The 25,452-nt window shown below is 42.4% G+C and overlaps 1 protein-coding gene and 1 pseudogene across 2 annotated transcripts in view; one reads left to right on the top strand and one right to left on the bottom strand.

Annotated features, from left to right (window-relative positions):
- The window catches only part of RAB6B (RAB6B, member RAS oncogene family), a 58,711-nt gene extending 53,768 nt beyond the window's left edge, over positions 1 to 4,943 (top strand). Inside the window, exon 8 of the mRNA XM_043875477.1 lies at positions 431 to 4,943. Coding sequence (XP_043731412.1) covers positions 431 to 495 — 65 coding nt within the window. The 3' untranslated portion in view covers positions 496 to 4,943. The remainder of the gene's footprint in view (positions 1 to 430) is intronic.
- A 5,644-nt stretch (positions 4,944 to 10,587) lies between these two features.
- LOC122676139 lies at positions 10,588 to 16,214 on the bottom strand (annotated as a pseudogene). Its single transcript, XR_006335441.1, has one exon. The product of XR_006335441.1 is annotated as a chromatin target of PRMT1 protein-like (transcript).
- Positions 16,215 to 25,452: the final 9,238 nt, after the last annotated feature.

Genomic DNA, 25,452 nt, shown 5'->3' with positions numbered 1-25,452 from the left:
TTGCTGTGCCCCCCTGAGCAAGGCCCGGGTAGCCCTGTGATTGGCGAGGTGGGCTGTCCACCCAGCCGGCAGGCTCTCCACCTCCTGTGTACTTCGGGGTGCGGTTGACAGGGAACAAGGCCAAGGCTCCCCACCAGAAAGGCTTTTGAGAAAGGGTCTGTCAAGCCTGTGTTTATGTGGTGGTCCCACAGCCCCAGGACAAGCTTTGCTTCTGGTAGACAGAGGCAAGGCCGTGGGGGACAGTCCGGGAAGAGGAGGAAGGGTGGGACCTGGCGACCCTGCATCCTACCCCCCCAGGCTAAGCAAAGTGCGAGCCCCTGGGTGTTTGCGGAGGGACGGAGGGTCTGTGCAGGGCCGCTGAGTGGGTACCGGGGTGGGAGTCAGGTGGGAGCTTCTCCACGAGTCATCTTCCTTAGCCCGGCTCCTGCAGTGATTGACATCAAGCTGGACAAACCCCAGGAGCCCCCGGCCAGCGAGGGCGGCTGCTCCTGCTAATGCAGCCAGACCCCGGCTTCCTTTGACACTACTCGCTTGTTGTGTTGCTTCCTATTGGTTAGCTTCCTAAGGGGGGTGGGAGATGAGCTTATCCAGATGGGAGGAGTTTTCTTTTCTCTCTGTCTCTAGGAGTCGGGTGGGTGGGGAGGGAGGCTGGGCATCAGGGATCACGTCACTCTTAACAGCTGTTACTTAAACAACTATTTTTTGGTTTGGTTGTAATATATTGTACTTTATTAAGATTGCCAAAAACTTAAAATTTAAAAAAAAATTTAAATCATGTGTATACAACTTTTTGCCAGATAAAAATGTAGTCATTTTTATTTGAAAGATGTGCTTTTTTTGTTTTTGTATATTTGTAAACTTACAGAGAAACTTTTCCACACACCTCCTCCTTCCTGTCCTCTTTTAATGGTTCATCACCTCTGCCCTCCTCCCACCCCCAGACCAATAAATTTAAACAATTAACTGGGCAATTTATTTAGGCTCCAATCCCGAGGCTGTCTGGCCCAGACCAACCAGGCCTCACCAAACAGGCCCTCCGTGGTTAAATCAAACACTGATGGAAGGAAACAGGTTCTGAAGAGGCAGCTCTGACTCTGTCCTTCTGTGGCCAGAGCAGGACATGAACCACAGCCCCGAGCTGAAGTAAGGCCTGTGAACTGCAGGGAGCCCAGGCCAGACCCACTGGAATCACTTCTGCTGAATCCCCTCCCTGAAAAGCCTCGAAGGGGGTGGAGGACACTTGCCACAGGCGACTGTCTGTGCTCTGTGGTCCACCCAGTGACTGGCAGAGCAAGAGGTCATGGGCAGGAAGGAAGGACGGGGTGCTGTTGGCAACTGTGGGCTGGGGCAAGGTGTGGTTTATAGACTGGGGGCACCATATGTACTCATGAAAATGTTTTAACCAAGCCGTCCAACGATCAGCAAACATGTCTGGTTTGAAGCTAAGGGAAGGGCAGGAGAAACCTTGGTGTGTGCCCCTGAAGTCCTCCTCCTTGGATGCCAGGGAAGCTGGAGCCTGTTCCACCCAGTATTGGCCCGTCTGTGGTGGGGGAAGGGAGGGTCTGCAGAACTGCCACCAGGAAGATGCATGTTTGCCGATCCTTGGTTGCTACTACTGTTGAGTGCTGTTCTGGAAAAGCTGACTTCTTGATGTGTTTCTGTCTCCCTGGTGCAGGGCAGTTGACCTTTTTGTGCACAGACCTTTGCAGATATTGTAGCAGCACTCTGGTCACTTGAGGCTAAGGCTGAGGTGGGGTCCCCAGAAGGCTTTCCAGGGAGCCATCCTGGCCATTTTTGACTCATTTCTGAGAAGGACTTAGTCCTGAGGACCTACCTGTAAAATCTTTGGAAAGAACTCTCTTTCACTAAGTGATGCTGCCCACTTGACCAGCATTCCAAATAGATCAGACTCACCAACTCCGAGTCTGCACAAAGCCAGGCGGAGGGCAGCCACTCTGGCCAAAATCAGTGAACCCTGCCTGGCTGGCTCTTCCTCCAGGCCGCTGTTAGGCTTGTCATAGACGAGCTAAATGACTATCTGGCGTATAGTAGGGAGTAAATTCCACCATAAAGCAGGATCCCAACAAGTTATTATGTTGAATTTGGAACTTCTCAGAAACTAAGCCAAAATGGCAGCCACCAAGCATAGCAGGGACCCAGCGGGACTCACTGATACTGTGTCCAGGGGCCTGTCACACACTCAGCTAAGGAGACTGTGTGTCAGAGCTGATCTTTAGAGAGAAGTTTATCTTCAGGTGAAGAAAAGAGGAAGCAGAATTCCCACTGAGCTCCTCTTCCAGAAGGTAAAGACCAACGTACGAACGTAATTCCAGTGTCACATGTTGAGTTTTTATATGTGTGTACATAATTATATATAGAGATAGACTTGTGTATACACCTTCCACACACATTCTCACAAAGATACGTGTGCTCGATGTATATTCTTGTTTTTCCTGCTCTCAAGTTGGAACTTGCATTGTGATATCAGTTTTGGAAATCCAAAAGTACTGCAATGTGTTGAAATAAGAAATGCTTAATATTGTCCAAAAACTTGTGAATTGTCTTGCCATCAATAAAACAATGCATAGATGTGTTAACTAAAGGCAAAAGCAGACCCTGGGAATATGCACACTGTTTCTGTCTGTACTTATATGCACAAGTGTGCATGCCTATATGAGCCAGTACCCCCACCATGGCACACCCCCCAAGTGGTGCTTGTTGGAAGAGTGCTTACTTACCTCGTCAGAATTCAGAGGAGTCCAGGTAACAGCACCAAGCCTGGCTGGCAGTGAGGGCCATTGCTTGTGGCCCCTAGGACAGCCCAATTTGCAGGGATCTCATTGGGTCTCAGTGAATGAATGGTGGATTTTTATTTTCTTGGTACTAAAGAGTACTTTTTCTTTAAAAATTTTTGTTAAAAAGATAGAAACTCAGTCCCCTTCTCATGTGTACACATATCCAGAATACCATGTTTTTTTCCATCACAGCCTAGAATAATAGTAAGAGATGAAGTAGATACAGTGTGGCTTGATGTGGCCTCCGTGAGCCCTCCTTTCCCAACACATACATGACATCCTCTCTCCTGAGCCCAGCTCTCCCAGCCCTGTAGGAGAGGGGGAGGTGGGGACGGCAATTGCCTCCCCTTATCCTCCTATCCTGGTGGCGCCACATTGTTCTCTGAGTGCCCTCCTCGGGCCTCATCTCCACCCCTCTTCCTGGGTCTGTCAGGGCAGCCAGACCTCCAGCACAGAAGGGCCTTAGCTCCTTGGCTCCCACTGGGGGGAGGTGCCATCACTGTCCTCTTGCTTGTAGGTAGGATCTTGTTTCAGAGTTAAGGTTCAATAATGAAATGATCAGGTTCCCTTGAAGAGAATGTCATGAAATTCCTCAGCATTCCTGGTGAGAGTATCCCATCGTTGCTGGATCCAGGTGGGCTAGCACGAAGCAGAGAAGAAGGACCCTTTTAGGAAATGATTTCAGTTTAGCCAGTGGTTCAGTCTGTCTCCACAGAGCACACTTGACCTGGAAATAGAGCAGGCTCATCTTCTGTAGCCCTCTTACTTTGAGGAATCTCAAAAAAAAAAAGAAAAAAATGCTGTCAGTAAAGCTCCTGTTTTGTGGACATCGGAAAAATCGAGCATATGGTGGAGAAAGCAGAAAGCGTGTTTATGAATGCATACGTGCCAGAGTGAAGGGGTGGTCTTGGCATCTCGAGTGCTAGAGCTGCCGCCGTGTGGTCCAAGGTTAGCAAGCATGCTGACTCGGTCAGAGGTCTCCCTGCCATCACCATTACCGCACTCTTCCTGTCAGCATCCTCAGTTGGTCTGGGATGGCTCAGGTCTGAGGAGCAATGGCCAGATCAGTTCGAGGGTTTCAGGCAGCAGAAACGAGGACTGGTATGGTGGTAGCCGAGAGTGTGGACACATCTTGAGTGTGATGTTATCGTTTTCCTGGTGGCGGCAATGCTGGGGACCCCCGCCCTCAAGTACCAGGTGTGACAATAATGGCACCGCTGGCTTCGGTGTCCTGCAGGCAGAGAAGCCTCATTTCTCCACGTGGCAGAAGGCAGGTGAGGGTGTCGGGATGTGAGAACAGGTACCTGAGGGCTGTGAGGCATGTCTGAGCCACACGAGGGGCAGCCGAGCTGAAGTGTCTGGGCATCAACCAGTGCGCACTTGTTTCCTAACTACCTCTCCCCCAAGAATGTGAGACACTGTCCCCTGGCTACAGCAGAGTGAGGCGGCAGGCTCACAACCCTTCCTGCAGGAAATGCAGGAAAACCAAGTCCGAGAAGGGTGACTTGCTTGTGATTACCCAGTAACCTGCAAGCAGTCAGAATCAAGTGTTTTCACCCTTCATCTATCGCTGACGTGTGTGTAACAGATGTGACTCTGCACTGGCACACAGGGCTACAGGGCACGTGTGCTCCTCAGACCATCTCTACTCTGGTTTGGACCTAAAAGTCGGTCCAGCGTATCTGAGTACCTTTCAGGCTCCTCCATTGCAAAGAAGGGCCAGCCCCCAAGTCCACTCTGATTGTCACAGCAGGGCACCCTTTGGATTTTTTTGTTTGAAATAAACTATTTCAGTGACCCAAAACCTTGAGCTCTCAATGTGTAAACTCCCTGGACACCAGACAACCCCCTACCCTGCCCCTGCTGATGCTCACGGTAGGGTGTGGTTTATCCTTGCAGTGGGATGGGAAGCTTCCTTCTAGTGCGAAGCCTCCATAGGTGGACGGCCAGCGTGTATCACACGGTGTGTGTCACCTTCCTCCTCACCCGGCCCCAGGGAAGTGATTGGCCACAAGGAGCACAAAGGATGGCATTCCCATCTCACTGGCTCAGCAGGCTTAAATGGCCACATTGACTTTACATAAAACTGTGTAAAATGTGGAAGACTCAGCATGTTGATCAAACAATAAACTGTCCTAATTCTCAACACAAAGCCTCTTGTTTCTTGTTTCTAAGCGGTGTGGTCGTATATTGGTGGAGGGGGTGTGGAAAAAACAGGTTTCTTCAAATGCATGCTCCATGAAGAAGACCCTCCTCATGTCTGGGTGGTGTGTTCCCACCTCCCTTTGCTTTTCCCTCCTGCTCCTCACTGGGCTCTCAACTCAGAAGGGGAAAGGGCAGGACACGCTGAGCTTCCATAATCTCCATTTTGCCTGAAGGCTGATGGAAAGGGAAACTCCAGGCAGAACTGAGACTCAGGGCTATGTGTTATCTCGTCATCCCTGCTCTCCACAGTGGCTGAGGGTTAGAAGGGTGGGTATAGGGGCTGAATCTCTATTCCCATGATTTCTGGAAGTATTTAAAGGCAAGAATTTAAGATGAACCATAATCACCTTTCAGATGACATGAAGCTACCTCGTATGCCCTCCAGCGTCACCTCACACCAATTAGAGAACATCCCTGAGACAGCCCTTCAGGTCTCAGTCACCTCCAGACTAAAAGGGGCCCTGAAGTCCAGGGGACCAACCCAAAGAGAACACAAAGGCCAAGATCAGGCCCACAGCTGCCCTGGTCTGGGAATGCTGAGAATCCTGGGGCCGAAGGGAAAGCCAAGTTCACCAGGTCTTCTTTGTCAAGTTCTGCTTCACTATCTTTCTCCTTTAAAGGTTCTAAAAGTTTCTGGAACACCCTCCAATCTGCCACCTCAAGGAAGTCATCTCTGATTAGGAGGGGTAGGCAGTAAGAGTCCCTGCCCACTGAGCCTAACTTTCCTGGGTGCCAGGTGTAAACTGTGAGGTGGAGGCGGTACCAGGCAAGTCAAGGGGCTGAGGCCTGAGATCCCAAGCGCATATGCCTGTATGAACCAGACCAAAGCCAGAGGAAAGCTGTTCCAGACAGCTTTTCCCCAAGACCGGTATTCAGGGCAGTGTGACTACAGACAGGAAAGGGAGTGGGTCATCTCCCTGAGCATCATGCTCACACGCACAACATCCAGCAGGTGAAGGAAGCATGCTGGGGCTTCCCAGACGTGAGTGTGAAAACTGGAGTTGTGAATGTCCTACCTGCAGTGCCCTGCAAGCCATCAAGGTATGTTGCTTGAGGTGGTCTCCTCTATCACTGTAGCTGTGTTTTGGTCACCCAGTGACCAAGGGTGCAGAAAGGAGCTTTGATAATCCTATGATAACCGCGCCCCCCACCCCCGCCGCTTTTTTTTTTTTTAAGCATATTTCAGTTGAAACAAAAAGATCTGAAGTCAAAAGAACACGAAGTGCCTCACACAGGACATGACCAGAGGGGTGGGGTGGCGGTGGGGAACACTGGGATCCCAGGAAGCACTGAGGTCATGCTGGGGCTGCATGGGTGGTGCAGCCAGACAAGGAAGGGCGAAAGTGAGGCTGGTACTGAGGCAGCTGACCTTGGGGCATGCAGCATGGTGGGAGGGGGGGGCAGGGGGCGTTGTGGACAGAGGTTGGTGCAGCCAAGATGGAGCCCATGCTAATGAGAGGGGAAAGCAGGGGCTATTTCTTCACCTCAGACTGTGACTATATGCCCACAAAAGCAGGAAGTGTGCCACACTTAGAATTCCCAGACTTGGGCACAGTGCTTGGCATCTTCCAAATGCCATACATGGCTCGTGTGAGTAGTCAACAGGTTAGGACTTCATAGTTGAAAAAGGAAGTGGAACTACTTTCCTGTGCAAAAGTCAGGTGAGGTAACCACCTTTTTTTAAGTACTCAAAGGGCTGAAATGGAAGAGGTAAGCATTGTAACTGCTGCTAATACACCTTTAGGTAAGAATGGGCATAAACCAATTGAAGCCTTGATTTCATTCTAAATTCAAACCTTAAGAAAAAGAAAAAGCACAATATTCTGGCTGAAATGATCTCAAACCAACAGAACACAGCCAAGTGCCTTTTACACACAGTAGGGCCACTGGAATCTCAGGGGCACTGAGACAGAGAGCATGGGGAAGTCTAAGGGCAGACCCCAGGTACTCCCCAGCAATGGCAGTTATTGCTGATCAGAAACTAACCTCCAGCAAACAGTCAGGCACCTGGCAGGAGAGGGGCTACCAAGGCCCCAAAATGTTTGGAAAAGTGTTAAAAGAGCTGGAATGGACAGGCAGCCTCAGTCTGCAGGTGTGCTCTGTACCCAGTGGAGACTCCACTCTGGCAGTGGGTGGTGTTTACCAGGGCAGTCGGTGCATGGGGCTTGTTCGTCACAGCTGCCTCCACAATGGCACTGCATTGCAATCTGCACCTCCCCACTCGCAGAGCACAGGTTCTTTCACATCAGGAGGCAACGGCCCGGGGAGCAGTCTCAGTGCCTCCCAATGCAGTGGCTCAGACACTGCCATGTTCCCATCTATGACACAGTCAGGCTGAGTCTGCTGGCCCTGTGACCTGACATCCCTCTTTCCACTCTGGCCATACTTGCTCCCAGCCCAAGAAGAAATGGGCCTACTTTGGCTGAATGGCTTCAGGGCCACAGGAAGATAATCTGACCTCCCATTGATAACCCAAGCTCCCAAGCACGAGTCACCATGCTCAGACCCACAATAATGGGATGGCTGTGGCAGAGTTAGGAGGCAGAATGAGAGTGCCCAGAAGGGACTATGTTACCTGCTTGCTTACTTCACCTTGAGTAAAACTAAACAGGGCCTGAGACTTCCCTTGCAGTCCAGTGGCTAAGACTCGGTCCGTGCTCCCAATGCAAGGGGCTCGGGTTTGATCCCTGATCATGGAATTAGATCCCACGTGCTGCAACTAAGAGTTCACATGCCACAACTAAAGATCCAGCGTGCCACAACTAAGACCTGGCACAGTAAAATAAATTAAAACAAACAAACAAACAAACAAAAAAACACTAAACATGGTTTGTGGCCCAAAGAACATTAACAAAACACATTAAAGGCCTGTGTGATACTCCAGGAGGCCAGGCCACCTGTGAGACTGCTCCCAGGAGTCCCAGGTGCTCGGTCATGTTATGAATGCAGATTCCTGAGACCACACGAGACCTACTGCTGAACTGAATGCTCAGAAGCGGGGTCCTCAGATGAGCTCTTTAACAAGCATCACTTAATTCTGATGCATGCTAACATCTGAGAATCACTGAGATAGAACTTTCCTTTTTCAAAAGATCATCTTTAGGTCTTGAATAAAATTCAACCTGCACCCCTTCTTCAGTCACTTTTATGTATTTCTTCCTCTAATGAAGTGAAACACTGTATCACCTCTGGAAAAAAACAACAAAACAGCTGACAGCACAGGCATGCCCCTTAATGGAAGCATCAAGCCATTGATGTTTATTTAGGTGAGCACTGCCTTTGAGTATGTGAACATGTCACATTTATCACATACCTTGTGAGTTTCTGGTTCATTCTTCTTACCTACTTCCACTTGGCTAATAAGGAAAGGGCAAGAAAGAGTCCAAAAGACAGTAGACATATCAGCAGTGACACTTCCCAATAAGAACCCCGCCAGGGTTGGACTCTAATGGCATCTCTGTGTCAGCTTGGGTTTATTTCATACTCCAGCAGCAAGCTGTGTGATGCAGGGTGTGGGCGCGGCGAAGGGAAAGGGGCTCTGAGGCAGAGCCAGAGTGACACACAGGAATGGAGGCAGGCAGAGGCATGGGCCACAGCACGTGATGTGGGGACCACACTCGCTGGGATGTCACTGGCTCCATGCCGTTCTCCGTTGCCTCTCCCCGACCCTCAAGGCAAGGTTAGGAGCCCCACTGCATACTCCTGGAGCATCCTGCACCTCCTCTTTTATGGCTCCTCCCTCACTGTGCTGGGATTAGCATTTCACCTATCCACAGCCACCCCTGTCTCCTTCTTAATCTTTAGTTGGCTTGTCTCTGGGTGTCTGAAGTAGGGATTGAAGTTTCTATGTACGTTACCATCATTAGGCCCCGGAAATGTGGAGACAGGCCTGAATTCTAACATGTGCTCCTATCTGAATTCACTCTACCATTCTATGTAAATGCTTTGAGCCAGACAGTTTTTATTTGGGCGGCAGGGGGCTATGATGGGTTTTTGTTGCAGCACAAGCTTCTCTCTAGTTGTGGCAAGCAGGCTACTCTCTAGCTGCAGTGCGCGTGGCTTCTCACTGTGGTGGTTTCTCTTGTTGTGGAGCACAGGCTCTAGGGCGTGTAGGCTTCAGCAGTTGTGGCTCCTGGGCTCTAGAGCACAGGCTTAATAGTTGCTCTGCAGCATGTGGTATCTTCCCAGATCAGGGATCGAATCTGTGTCTCTTGCACTGGCAGGCGGATTCTTCACCACTGAGCCACCAGGGAAGCCCCACAGACAGGTCGTTTTATTTATCAAGAAATATATTAATCATTTCTCCTGCACTCAATGCACAGAGTCTCCTATACTCAGGCGGGTCTCCTCCATTGCAGGTGGATTCTTTATGGACTGAGCCACCAGGGAAGCCTATATATTAATCATTTATAAAAAGCCATTTATAAAGCCATACCTTTAAAAAGATAGCAAAGAACATCACTTTGAAATCACTTTAAAAAAAACCATCAGTGAATGTGCACTTTAAAAATCTACAGAGAACTTTTCCATTTTGTATTTGTTCCACAGCATTCATGCTATGAGTACAAAAATAGGAGCTCATCAAATAGCACACGAAGATATAGCCCAGAAGCACTCATGCATCAGAAAAACATAACATCTTCTAAATCTCCATGTGCTCCCCAGTTAAGGGAAAACACTAGGATGGTCATTTCTAGTGTACATTTTAGTAGCATTTGGGGATTTAGCACTTACAGTCCCATCGTCTAGGAATGACTCCAAGAATTCATAACATTTCTGAAACCTAAGTGTTACAAGGCTGGAGTGTGGACAAGTCACTGAGCTGATGAAGAACAGACCACTGTCAGCACAGCCTTGCTGTTTTCAACCTGCCTTTACATGTCCAGAGACCATGTTGTAATTGTACCAACAAATCTGAAGATTCATGTACTGCCCATGAAGGGTAACTGGAAATCACCCAGATCCACACAAGACAGGTTTGTTTGCAGGATAAGGGGGTCAAAGCACAGAAGCAAAGGAGAAGAAAACATTTTAGATGACATCATATTCTCATGATAGTATCCTCTCTATATGAGGTCCACTTGTTAGACCTCGACCTTACATCAAGCATATACTAAAGGGATCTTACATACACTTTAAAAAGGGAAGACACAAATAAAATAAAATAACTAGCTTGAAAGCAATATGGGAGAACTGAGCTTAAAAAATAAAAATTCCACACTGGTTTCAACAATAATTTGTTTCCAGAATAAGCAAAAGTTCCTAACTATATTTGAAATAATCCCTCCAGACTACCACATCCTTTTCCAAAACTGTCATTCACACATACACACATTCACATCTTGTGTTTGGATCTAGTCCTCAGGCGATTTTAGCCAGCCACTTCTCCAAGTCCTGGATGTCAGCAGAGCCAGCATCCCCTCTTCCACCCTTGGCACTGCACTCCAGGAACTCTACTTTGAGCGGCAACTGTGAGAATTCAAATTCTTTGCCTTTCTTCCCCAGCTGAGTAGGGGCAGTGCTGGAACTGTCCAGTGTGCTCGGGGCAGCAGAACGGGTAACCCGTAAAGTATTGCTGTGAGACAAAAGGAAAATGAATCAGGAAGCAAAAAGACTTTAATTCTTATATAACAATTAAAGCCCTTTAGAAAACCACATTAATTCATAAATAATTCAACACTCACTTAAATGCTGAATCATAAAACTGTCAATTATGCTATTAGGATTGTTAAATAATCCTTTGCTTTACAAGTTATAGGTCACTCTCTCAGACAAGACAGGATAGAGGTCCAACCTAACATGGCCAGATGGTGGTGGTTTAGCTGCTAAGTCATGTCTGACTCTCTGTGACCCCATGGACTATAGCCCAACAGGCTCCTCTGTCCATGGGATTCCCAGGCAAGTCTGCTAGAGTGTATTGCTATTTCCTTCTTCTGGGGATCTTCCTGACCCAGGGATTGAAACCGGGTCTTCGGCATTGCAGGTAGTCTCCTGCGTGGCAGGCAGATTCTTCACCAAGTGAGCCAGCCACCAGGGAAGCCCCGTGGCCAGATGACAGGGGGTCAGTAATGAACCAAGGTCACACCAACCTTCTTTCAGCACAGTGCCCCCTTCTACTGGGATTTCCTGCATGATGCCATTTTAAGATATATTTTTACATTACCTGCTGGTTTCAAAACCTTAAGTTTCTGAAATGAAGTGTGGGTAGGTAGATATTTATAATTATCTTGAGTCTATCTCGATACAGAGCTTAAAAATCTACAAATTGCAGGTTCTTATATGCAGTCCGATCTCTTTCCAATTCTAACACCTCAATTTAAGTCACTTAACTGCCACCTGCAGGCCTTAATAAGAAGTGCAAAAGCAAGGCTCACTGGGTCTATTTCTCTCCCCAGAAGCAGAGGAACGTGTGCTGACAAAATAAAGGATGACTTAGTACTGTAAGATTTCATGAAAACTAGTGCAGAATCCATATGAAAAACTAAGTACCTTGTTCAGAAAGACACACATATGGGAGAAGTATTTTAAAAACAATTAATACGAGGAAAAGCCTTTGAGGAGGCGCACAAAGGGACTTTTTTTTTTTCTTTTTTGTGGTAGAATGCATTTATGAGCTCCAGATTTTCTGAACATTTTAAAGAGGCTATTAAAAATGACGTAAAACAGAATTCTATCTCAGAGACTTAGACATTAAGGTGAACACTGGTGGGCTTTCTGGGACTTTTTCATGGGGCACCAAAATGAGCAGAGGAAATGTTAAGACTGTCAAAGCATATGACAGATGAGTGGAGGCAGATGGGGGAAGAAGGTGTACTAGCCACAAGGCCAACACATTCATGTTCAAAGAAAAGTCTGGGTGAAGGAAACCCCTCCCCACCAAATAACACAACAAAACAAAACCCCACTCAGAGGGGAAAAAAGGGGTTTCATACAACATAGTATCAAAAAGTAAAAGGAACACACTAAACGCACAAACTTGTGGCAAGTCAGTCCACAGCCTATTATGATAGGTCCTTTCAGTATCCCTCAGCTTTCTTCTCATCTGTTATCTTAAGGTTATTTACAGATGTGTGACTTGAACAAGAGTCTTACAGAAGGGTGTGCAGGCTTTAATCATTGGTTTCTGGATCTGTCTGAGCCATGTAAGCATCCAACTCAGCATCCAGGTGTCCTTTTGTTTTCAACATGTACGCATCCAACTGGCTGTCCAGCTAGCTGCTCCTTGGTCAGTACCGGGCGAGCAAGGGCACCTCTCCCTCGTCCACGGCCTCGGCCTCTGCCGCCAAAGCCCCCTCTTCCCCGACCTATCATACCCCGACCTCTACCACCGATTCCGCCACGACCCATAGCTCCATGCCCTAGGCCCCCTCTCCCAGCACCTCCATGACCTCGAACACCACCTCTTCTTAAGCCCATTCGGGGAGCTACGGCTCGTCCACCTCGGAGCAGGTTTTGACCTCGGAGCGACATCCCGCCCCTAAGCAGGGTTCTTGTGGCACGTCCCCCACGAAGTCCTCCTCTGGGCAAGCCTCTCTGGACAACGGGCAGGCCTCTTCCTCCGATTGGTCCCTTGGCCAAGGCCCCTATGGGTCGGCCTAACCGTGCCTGGATGTTACTCTTACCCAGGCGCTGCTTCAAGCTCTGCTTAAGTTTTAATGCTGCCTGGACAGAGGGTCTATTCTCCATCTGCTGGGCCAGTCTTCTGTTTCTGGCCCTGGCTAGCTGCTGCTGTTGCTGCATTGAAGCCCGAATTTTCACTGGCATCGGCACTCATTTACAGACATCTTGGTGGTGCTTTTTAGCACAACTTTTGGCGCAGACTGTGCAGCCATCTTCAAATCCCGAGAATCGAAGGAAACGGACGCCAGTGCTCCTCCCGGGGCTGCCACCACAGCTGTGGCAGGCGGGCCGGGGGCCGGCCGAACCTGAGCTGACGGTGGAGGGGCTCAGGTTAACTTGGTGGGCGGTTGGTTAGATGTGTTAAGCGGTAGATTGCTAAGTTAGTCCGTTGCTGTCGGCTGGTCGTCCGGTCGGCCAGTCCGCCTGCTCACCCGGCCTGCCTTTTCCTTCCTTTCACCACGGCCGCTGCCGTCAACTCCCACTCCATGTTACAAAGGGCCTTCTAGGCAAGGTGTTAGGGCCATGGGTCTTCATCTCACTGTCTTCAAACTCAATACATGTGTCACATATGCTCTTTTATATGTAAAATATTTTACAAAAAACTCAAAAAGGAATAAAAAACCAAACATTATATTCAGCTCTTTTCATTCAGAAAACTATGAAATGTTTCAAAGCTGATAAGGCCTAATTCTCACAAACACACGATTAAACTAAACTTAGACTCCTAATTTAACTGATATTAATCTTTGTAACTTTTTAACATTTTATTTCACTGCCCTTATAATACAGCATTTCTTTCTGTATTGTTTTTCTATGGCTGTTTAGAATGAAAAGCAAATGAATCAAGGAAAACATTTTAAACACGGGAAGACTTGAACCATGCTGTTAAAAAAAAATGGATACACATGAACTTACTTATAAAACAGAAAGAGACTCACGGAGAATAATCTTATGGTTGCTGGGGGAAAGGGTGGAGGGTAAGGCATAGTTAGGGAGTTTGGGATGGACGTACACATCGCTGTATTTAAAATGGATAACCGACAAGGGCCTTTTGTATAGCACATGGAACTCTGCTCAATCTGGATGGGAAGAGAGTTTGAGGGAGAATGGACATATGTATATGTATGGCTGAGTTCCTGTACTATTCAACTGAAACTATCACATTGTTAGTTGGCTATATCCCAATACAAAATAAAAAAGTTTAAAAAAAATGCTATACAATTTTCAAAAAATGGATATACAACTAATATTACTACTTTCCCCCAAAGAAAATGCTCAACAATTGCAACAGAAATTTTACAAAAACAAATCATCTAGCTCCAATTTTCTTAGCTTTGGCAGTCTCAAGAGAGTGAACACCAAGATGTGAGAATACATGATGAACATGCAATTTCAGAAGGGATAGAAACCATTCAGTAACACCAGCAAGATGACAGAATGGGAGTTTTCAGCGTAAGTCCTCTCACAGAAACATCAATTTAAATAACCATCCACACAGAAGAATACTTTCATGAGAGCTAGGAATCCAGGTCAGAGACTACAGCACATGGGTGTAGCACAGAAGTAAGAGAAGATGCATTGAAGAGGGCAGAAGGGACAGTTTCAAATCACCATGTTACTGCTCCTGCAAGCCTGCACAGTGAAGCATAGAGACATATGATTTACACAGGAGAGGGAGAGTAAAATGAGCACCCACTGTGTCATGGAACCTAGCACCAGGCAGTCCCAGTAGACACAGGCACCTGTCCAGCCAAGACAGGTTCGGTTTCCAGGCTAGCTTCCATGGACCCAGGCAGCAGGCCCACCCACCCACAAGCCCATGAGCAAAGCCAACCTGCCTAAGAAATCCAGTAGCAAGCCCATCCAGATCTCTGGCTGGACAGACTAGAGAAGCACTTTCTCTGACAAAGCTAGTCAATAAAGGCTAGAAGGGGTGATTATTTTTTCAAATGTGCAGACACCAAAATAAAGACCCAAGGCTCATAAGTAATCAGGGAAACATGACACCACTAAAGGAATATGATAAAGCACCAATAACTGGCCCCAAAGAAATGGAGATCTACAAACTGCCTGACATATAATTCAAAATAATCATCTGAAAGTCCTGTAAGCTATAAAGGAACATAGACAACTCAACAAGATGAGGGAAAGACTAAATGAAAAAATCAGAAAGCCAACAAAGATATAGAAATCATGAAAAACAAAAATTGTGGAGCTGAAGAACACAATGACTGGATGTGAAAAACTCAGAAAGCTTAAACAGCAGACTCAGCCAAGCAAAACAAAAAAATCAGAGAGCTTGAGCAGAGGTAATTTGAAATTACTCTGTAAGAAAACCAAAATGAAATTATAAGAAAAGAAAGAAGAAAATCTTGTGGTACATCATAAAAGGAACCAATGTATGCATTATGGGGCTCTCAGAAACAGCAAATAAAGACAAAGAATCAGAAAGCTTATTAAAAAAAAAAAATGACAGCAAATCCCCAAATATGGGGAGGGAAATGAACATCCAGATCCACTAAGCCGCTAAAACACAAATGGATTAAACATAAAGAGAACTTTAATGAAACACATTATAACCAAATCGACAAAAGTAAAAGACAGAAGTTGCTCAAAGCATTAAGAGAAAAGTCAACTGTCACAAACAAGGGAAACTCCTTAAGACTAAAAGTGGATCTCATAGCAAAAACCTTGCAGGTCAGTGGAGAGTGGGATGATATTTTCAAAATGCTGGGGGTAAAAAAAACAGCCATCCAATAATACTATACCCAGAAAAGCTGTCCTTCAGCTGTGAAAGACGGATAAAAGCTTTCCTAAACATACAGAAGCTGCAGGAGTTCATTACCACTAGTTCTAACTCATAATAAATGCTAAAGAGAGCGAATCTTCAAGGTGAAGTAGCTAGGACTACAAGAACTTATTAACGGATACACAATATAAAAAGATGTAAATTGTGACATAAGCAACATAAAATGTGGGGGAAAGAGAAGTTAATGTTTAGAATTTCTGTATACAGTCCAAGTTGTTATTAGCTTAAAACAGACTGTCAGTGTTACATTTTATATAAGCTCATTACAATCACAAAGAAAATATCTGTAGTAAACACACAAAATAAGAGAAAAACTCACAGCATAATAACACAAAAGCAATCATATTACAAAGGAAGAAAGGAAGAAAGAGATAAAGGAACTATGAAACAGTCAGAAAACAATAAAAAAACAGAAGTAGTTCTTATCTGTCAATAATTACTTTAAAGGTAAGTGGTTTAAATTCCCCATTCAAAATACAGAGTGGATAAATGGATAAAAAACTGAGACTTAACAATATGCTACCTCCAAGAGATGAACTCTCAATTTAATGTTCAAAGGGACAGAAAAATATATTCTATACAAATGATAAGAGAATAGGGCTGAATACATATATATCAACAAAATTGACTAAGTCAAATATTGTCATGAGAGACAAAGGTTATTACATAATAAATAAATAAATAAAATCATCAAAAGAATAAAATGTTTATGTATATATACACACACACACACATATATATGCATTTAATATCAGAGAACCTAACTATATAAATATCAGCAGAACTGAAGAGAAAAATAGACAGCAATACAATAATAGAAGGGCACTTCAATACTTTCAACAATCATCCAGACAGAAAGTCAATAAGTAAATAGCATATTTGAACAATACTATAGACCAACTATACCAACAGACATATACAGAACACTACTTCTAATAACTGAAGAATACCTTAAAGTATACATGGAATATTCTCCAGGATGCCACAAAATAAGTCTTAAGAAAAATTTAAGAAGACTGAAATCATACCAAGTATCTTTTCTGATCACAATGATGTAAGAAAATAGAAATCAATAACTGAAGGGAAACTGGGAAATTCACAAATACGTAGAGGTTAAACAACACACTTCTGAACAGCGAGTAAATCAAAAAAGAATCAAAAGGCAAAATTTTAAAAATTTTAACACAAAAATGGAAACCCAATATATGAAAAGTCACAGGATGAAGCAAAAAGCATTCTAAGAGGGAATTTTATAGCAATAAACATCTACACTAAGGAAAAAGCTTCCAGGTACAGGTAAACAATCTAACTTCGTATCTCAAGAAACTAGAAAAAGAACAAGTTGAGCCAAAAATTAGAAGAAGTAAATAAAATATAAACATCAGAGCAGATGTAAGTGAAACAGACTAGAAAAACTGAAAATATCAATGAAATTAAGTCAGTTTTTTGAAAGATAACCAAAATTGACAAACCTTTAGCTAGAATAATGAAGAAAAAGATGACTAACATAAATAAAATCAGAAATGAGACACTGTAACTGATACCACAGAAATATAAAGGATTATAAGTGATGACTATGAACAAATTGCACAATCAATCAAAGAAATGGATAAATTCCTAGAAACACACAACCTACCAAGATTAAATCATGAATAAATAGAAAATCTGAAGAGACCAACAGAGGAAGAAGATTGAATCAGCAATAAAAAACCTCCCAACAGAGAAAAGCCCAGGACCACACGGCTTCACTGGTGAATTCTACCAAACATTTAAAGAAAAATCAATACCAATTCTTCTCAAACTTCCTTAACAATTAAAGAAGTTTTAACACTTGCAAACTCATTTTACAAGAACAGCATTACCCTGATATCAAAGCCAGACAAAGATATTAACTACCAGTAATGAAAATTACAGGAGACTATCCCTGTGAACATAGGTGCAAAAATCCTCAACAAAATATTAGCAAACCAGATTCAACAGTATATTAAAAGATCATACATCATAATCAAGTGGGATTTGCCCAAGATGCAAAGATGGCTCAACATTTGTAAATAAATGAGATAGCTACACCACATGAATAGGCTGAAGGAAAAAAATCTTATGATTATCTCAATAGATGCAGAAAAAGCATGTGACAAAATTCAACATCCTTTCATGATAAAAACTCAACAGTTATACAAAGTATATACCTCAAAATAAAAATGCCATATATGACAAGTCCACAGATAACATCATACTCAGTGGTGAGAAGCTAACAGCTTTTCCTCTAAGACTAGGAACAAAATAAGGATGCCTCCTCTTGCCACTTCTAATCACCACAGTACTGGAAGTCCTAGACAGAGCAAATAGGCAAAAATGAAATAAAAGGCATCAAAATCAGAAAGGAAGAAGCAAAATTATCTCTGACTTCAGCTGACATGATCTTAAATATAGAAAACCCTAAAGACTCCACCAAAAAACAGAACTAATAAACTGAGTAAGACTGCAGGACACAAGAATCAACATCCAAAATCCAGTTCTGTTTCAATGCACTACTAATGAACTATCAGAAATTAAGAAAACAAGTCCATTTATAATAGCATCAAAAACAATAAAATACTTAGGCATAATACAAAGCAGTTCAGGGAGCTGTACACTGAAAACTGTAAAGCAGTGACAAAAGAAACCGAAGACACAAATGAATGGAAAGACATCCCGTGTTCATTTACACTGTTAAAATGTCCATCTATAGATTCAATAAGCTCCGGGAGTTGGTGACGGACAGGGAAGCCTGGCATGTTGCAGTACACGGGGTCACAAAGAGTTGGACACGCCTAAGTGATGGAACTGATAGATTCAATGGAATCTCAATCAATGTTTCAATGGAATTTTCCACAGAAATAGAAGAAACAATGCTAGAATTCATACGGGACCACAAAAGAACTATAATGCTCAAAGTAATCAAGTAAAAACAATAAATCTGGAGGCATCACACTTCCAGATTTCAAATTATATTGCAAACCTATAGTAATCAAAACAATATACTTTTACAAAGACATACAGAACAATGGAATAGACAGCCCAGGACATACCCACAATATACTTTTACAAAGACATACAGAACAATGGAATAGACAGCCCAGGACATACCCACACATATACAGTCAGCTAATCTTCAACAAAGATGACAAGAGTATATAATGGGAAAAGGACAGTCTCTTCAATAAAGAGCTCTGGGAAAACTGGATATCCACATGCAAAACAATGAAACTGGACCCTCATGTTATACTATATACTAAGTCAACTCAAAATGGATTAAAGGCTTAAATATAAGACCTGAAACCATAAAAATCCAAGAAGAAAACACTGACACTGTGGCAGTTATTTTAAGATATGAGATTAAAAGCAAACAAAAGCAAAATAAACAAGTGTGATTACATCAAACTAAAAAGCTCCCGCAGAGCAAAAGAAACTATCTACAAAATGGAAGGATAACCTGTGGAATGGGGGAAATATTTGCAAACATGTATCTGATAAGGATTAATATCCAAAATATATAAGGACTTCATACAACCCAGTAAAAAAACAAAAAAATAATTCAATTTAAAAAGTGGGCAAAAGGTCTTCCCTGGTGGTCCAGTGGCCGGGAGTCTGCCTTGCAATCAGGGGACATCAGTTCGACCCCTGGTCCAGGAGGATTCCACATGCCGCAGAACACTAGGCCCATTCACCACACGTTCTGAGCCCACGTGCTTGAGTCCTAAAGCCCATGCTCCACAACGAGAGGAGCCACTGCAAAGAGAACCTGCACAGCACATCAAAGAGTAGCCCCAACTCGTCACAACTACAGAGAGCCCACACCCAACAACGAAGACCCAGCACAGTCAAAAGAAAGTAACTAAAAAAATTTTTTTAATGGGCAAAAACAGACATAGAGGACATACAAACAGTCAACAAGTACATGAAAAAATGCTAAACATCACTAACCATCAGGGAAATGCAAGTCACAACCATAATGAGACAGAATTACTAACATTAAGGGGAAAAAAAAAAGATAAATGTTGGCAAAGATATGCAGAAAAGGTAACCCTCTTACATTGTTGGTGGGTGTAAATCGGTACTTCTGTAATAAAAAAAAGCACTGAGATTCCTCAAAAAATCACAAACAGAACTACTACCACATGATCCAGCAATTCCACTTCTGGATGTTTATCTAAAGGAACTGAAATCAGGATCTCAGAGAGATGAACATACATGCACTCTCATGTTCACTGCAGCATTATTAACAACAGCCAATATATGGAGCAACCTAAATGTCCACCGAAGGACGGACAAAGAAAATGTGGAACGTATATACAAGAGTATCACTGAGCCCTACAAAAGAAATCTCTGCCATTTGTGACAACTTGGATGAACCTAGAGGACATTATGCTAAATGAAATAACATAAACAGAATAAGACAAATATCATATGATTACACTTATGTGTAGAATCAACACCTGTCAAACACAAGCCAAACGATACTCACACATCTTGAAAACAAAAAAAAACATGTCACAAAATGGTATCACAGGTTTTTGTATTTTTCTGAAGTATTCCTTTCTTATTCTGTCAACAAAAATTTCCATGGCTTTCAAATTTTTTGTTTTTAAAACCTTTCATATCTACTATAAGCTATAGCTAGAACTAGTGGGAAAACAAATTGAGCTTACAGTTTCAATAAACCTGAGATTTTTTTCCCATGAAAATGTTAAATATCTATAAACATCCCACTAATACTTTTTATAATTGCATTAATTCTGTTGTCAATTTTTAAACAAGTATATTTCACACTAATCTTCAGGATAATCATGGTAATCACATAAAACCAAAGACCTTAAGCAATATAATACATATTTCCTAAGTGACAAGATACACAATTAACCAGTAGGATTATTTTTACTTACATTTCTTTTTCAAGCTGCTGCTGAATTAACTTTGCTGATTTTGCCATTGTAATGTCTGTAAAGAAACAAAAGACATTGTTTAAAGCAGGGTCTTTTCCCAAGACTTCCTGCACATATGGAAAATTCCCATTTAAATTTAGGTTTCTTTGCCCCACCATTTAAAAAAAAATTTTATTTTATATTGGATTATAGTTGATTTATGGGCTTCCCTGGTGGCTCAGGTGATAAAGAATTCGCCTGCAATGCAGGAGACCCACGTTCGATCCTTGGGTCAGTGAGATCCCCTGGAGAAGGAAATGGCAACCTACTCCAGTATTCTTGCCTGGGAAACCCCACAGACAGGAGACTGGAGGGCTATAGTCCCTAGGGTCGCAAAGAGTTGGGACACGACTGAGTGACTTTCACTTTCATAGTTGATTTGTGATGTGTTACATTTCAGGTGTGCAACTAAGTATTTCATTTACACATATACAGATACCTATTCTTTCTCAAATTATTTTCCCATTGAGATTATTACAGAATACTAAGCAGTTCCCTGTGCCTGACAATAGATCCTTGTTGGTTATTTATTTTAAATAACAGTAGTGTGCTTGTGTTTAGTTGCTCAGTCATGTCTGACTCTTTGTGACCCCATGGACTGTAGCCCAACAGGCTCCTCTGTCCATGAGGATTCTCCAGGCAAGAATACTGGAGTGGGTTGCCATGACCTTACCCAGGGATCGAACCCAACCCAGTGACTGAACCCAGGTCTCCACATTGCAGGTTAATTCTTTACTGTCTGAGCCACCAGGGAAGTCCATAGTAGTGAGTACATATCAATCCCAAACTCCCAACTAATCCTTCCCCCCCATTATCAAAGTAAGCACAAATATTTATAATAATGCTTATAAATATATTAAGCTGGTGACCCTAAAATTGACTAGTCTTTCATAAAAGTTTTCTACATCTTACAGACATTTTAAATCAACACATATAAGTCCAGCCAATGTTGACAAAAAGAAAAGCTACCTGCTTTGTGATTTTAATAAAAGTTTTCATTCCAACAGAAATACTCAACCTGTAATACGAAACTAAACTAACATTTCCAGCTGATACTAAAATGGTATGTTGCAGCAGCAAGTGCACTCTGGTAATAAAAGGCACTGGTGTGGCACCAGCAAAAGCCAAATAAATATCACTTCCTCTTTTTATATTGAATAAAAGAAACAAAGAAGTCAGTTAATGACCTTAACACTATTCCTGATTAGTCACTGGTAGGGTTATTACTAGCTCCCCTTTAAGAAATGCATTGGGCTCTTCATAGAATGAGAATATTAGGTATGAAAAAGGCCAATAGAAATCAGCTAGTCTATCTCATTTTAACTTTTTTTAAGGAAAGAAGTTTATCTTATAATTGAGGTCACACTGGTTTACAACATTACGTTTCATGTGAAACACTATGATTCAATTTTTGTATACAATATTTCTGTGCTTACTACCAAAAGTTTAGTTTCCATCTATATTTTCAAGTGTTTTTGTTATCTTTGGATAAATACCCAGAAGAAAACTAACTGGATCACGTGGTAGTTCTATTCTTAACTTTTTGAGGAATAGCCACACTGTTTTTTACAGTGGCTACACCAATTTACAATCCCATCAACAGTGCACAACAACAAGGGTTCCCTTTTCTCCATATCCTCACTAACACATTTCTTTTTGACAACAATGACTCTAATGGGTGGGAGGTAACGTCTAACTGTTGCTTTGATTTGCATTTCCTTAATAATTAATGACACTCATCTTCACTAGTGATGAACATCTTCACATGTGCCTGCTGACCATCTGTATATCTTTTTTGGAAAAACGTCTATTCTGATCTCTGCCCATTTTTAAATCAGGCTGTTCATTTTTGTTGTTGTTGAGTTATATGGGCTCTCCCTTATCAGATATATCTGACTATCTTCTCCCATTCAGTATGTTGTCTCTTTCATTTTGTTAATGGTTTCCTTTGCTGTGAAGAGCTTTTTAGTTTGATATAGTACCACTTGTTTATTTTTGCTTTTGCTTGCCTTGCCTGAGGAGATACATCCAAAAACAAATTGCTAAACCCAATGTCAAAGTCTGAATTTCCTGTTTTCTTCTAAGAGTTTTATGGTTTCAGATCTTCTATTCAAGTCTTTAATCCATTTTGAATTAATTTTTGTGTATGGTGTAAGGAAATGGCTTAGTTTCATTCTTTTTCTTGTGGCTGTACAGTTTTTCCATCAGTATTTATTGAAGAGACTGTCCTTTCTCCATTGTATGTTCTTTGCTCCTATGTTGTAAATTAATTGTCCATATATGTGTGGGTTTATTTCTGGGCTCTCAATTCTGTTCCATTAACCTCTTTTTCTGTCAAATACCATGCTATTTTGATTATTATAGCTTTGCAGTATAATATGAAATCAGGGTATGTGATACTTCCCCCAGCTTTGTTCTTTTTTCTCAGAATTGCTTTGCCTATTCATAGTTTTTTATGGTTCTATATAAATGTAAGGAACTTTTGTTCTATTTATGTGAAAAATGTCATCAAGGACTTTGATAGGGATTTTTACAATGAATTTATAGATTGCTATAGAAAAAATGGACATTTTTAGCCATGTTAATTCTTACAATCCGTAAGCATGAAACATCCTTCATCTTTCCATTTCTTTAAACAAAGTTTTATAGCATACTGCAGAATCCTAGCTCCCCAGCCAGGGACTGAACCTGCAGCCTCAAGCAGTGAAAGCACAGAGGCCTAATCACTGGCAGGAAATTCCCATCCTTGATTAAATTTATTCTTGGGCATTTTTTTATTCTTTTGGCTGCAATTTTAAATGATAAGTGTTTTCTTAATTTCTCTTTCTGCTTGTTTTTTGTTAGTGTACAGAAACACAACAGATTTTGTATTTTGATTTTGCATTTTGCAACTTTACCATACTCATTTATTATTTCTAACAGGCTTTTGGTGGAGTCTTCAGGTATGAGACTGGTAAGAATGGGCACACTTGTCTTGTTCCTGATCTTAAGAGGCACAGCTTTCAGTTTTTCACAGTTGACTATGTCAGCTGTGGGTCTGACAAGCATAGCCTTTATTATGTTAACATACATTCTTTCTATACCAATTTCATTGAGTTTTTAATCACACATGGATGTTGAATTATGTTGAATGCTTTTTCTGCATTTATTGAGTTGATCATTATTTTTAAAATGTTGTAGCATGTTGATTTGCAGATGTTGAATCATCTCTGCAACGCTGGAATAAATTCTACTTGATTATATTGTATGATCCATTTAATGTGTTATTTCATTTGCTAATACTTTGTTGAGGGTTTCTGCATCTACGTACATCAGAGATACTCACATGTAATTTTCTTTTTTTTGTATTATCTTTGTCTGGCTTTGATATCATGGTACTGTTGACCTCAAAAAATGAGTTGGGAAGTGCTCCCTCCTCTTCAACTTTTTGGAAGAGTTTGGCTCAGATGGTAAACAGTCTGCCTGCAGTGTGGGAGACCTGGGTTCGATTCCTGGGTCAGAAAGATCCCCTGGAGAAGGAAATGGCAGACCTCTCCAGTATTCTTGCCTGGAAAATCCCATGGATGGAGAAGCCTGGCAGTATACAGCCCATGGGGTCCCAAAGAGTCGGACATGACTGAGTGACTTCACTTTCACTTTCAAGAAGAACAGATATTAGGTCATCTTTGAACATTTGGTAGCATTTACCAGTGAAACTGTCTGGTCCTGGACTCTTTGGTTTTTTTGGAAGGTTTTTGAATATTGTTTTAACCTCCTTACTAGTGATCCATCTATTCAGATTTTCTACTTCTTTAAGATTCCATCTTGGAAGATGGAATGTCAATGGAAGATGGAAGATGTTAAGAATGTATTCATTTATTCTATGTTGTCTGATTTGTTCACACATAGCTACTCACAGTTTTCTAACTCTCTGCATTTCTGTGGGACCTCTTGCAATTTCTTTTCCATTTCTTATTTTATTTATCTGAGCCTTCTTTTTTTCTTCGTGAGTTTAGCTAAAGGTTTGTCGATTTTGTTTATCTTTTCAAAGAACCAGCTCTTAGTTACATTGATCTTTTCTACTGTCTGACTTTTAGTATTTCCTTCCTTCTACTGACTCTGGACTTAATTTGAAGTTCTTTTTATAGTTCCTTTAGGTATAAGGACTGTTGGGCTTTTTCATTTCTCTTTTTCATTTCTTGAGGTAGGCAAGTATTGCTATAAACTTGTTCTGCTTTTGATGTATCCCACTGATTTTGGTATTCCATATTTTCATTTATCTTCAGGTGTATTTTTTCCTCCTTTGATTTCCTCATTAACTTAGTATTAGGTTGGTGAAAAAGTAACTGCGGTTTCAGATGGTGAACTTTAAATCACTATAACTAGGTTCAAACACATCTTTATTAATCATAATAGGAACCATTACAGTCAACACATTTTTGCCAACAAGAAATGTTTGTTTATTCCTGTAGCATAAAAATCTGTGCTTTGAGATTCAACAAACTCTTGGAAAGCATTTTCCGCCTCCTGATGGTTGTGGAAGCATTTTCCACCTCCTGCTGGTTGTGGAAACATTTTCCCTGCAAAAAGTTCTCCAGATGCTCAAAGAAGTGGTAGTCAGTTGGCAAGAGGTCAGGTGAACATGGCAGATAACGCAAAACTTTGTAGCCCAATTCGTTCAACTTTTGAAGTATTGTGCAACATGTGGTTGGGTGTTGTGAAGAACTGGGCCCATTCTGTTGACCAATACTGGCTGCAGGCGTTGCAGTTTCCAGTGCTTCACATCAATTTGCTGAGCATACTCCTCAGATTCAATGGTTTCACCAGGCTTCAGAAAGCTGTAGTGGATCACCAAACAGTGATCCACAATGTTTTTTGGTACAAGTTTGCTTTGGGAAGTGTTTTGGAGCTTCTTCTCAGTCCAACCACTGATTTGGTCATCATTGGTTGTCATGTAAAATCCATTTTTCATCGCACATCACAATCTGATTGAGAAATGGTTTGTTGTTGTTGCATAGAATAAAAGATGGCACTTTGAAACGATTTTTTTGATTTTCAGTCGGCTCATGGGGCATCCACT

This window comes from Cervus elaphus, chromosome 19 (genome assembly GCF_910594005.1).
Source record: "Cervus elaphus chromosome 19, mCerEla1.1, whole genome shotgun sequence".
Classification (NCBI taxonomy): domain Eukaryota; kingdom Metazoa; phylum Chordata; class Mammalia; order Artiodactyla; family Cervidae; genus Cervus; species Cervus elaphus.
Note: the sequence above shows the minus strand (reverse complement) of the source record. Positions and strands in the feature narration are given on the sequence as shown.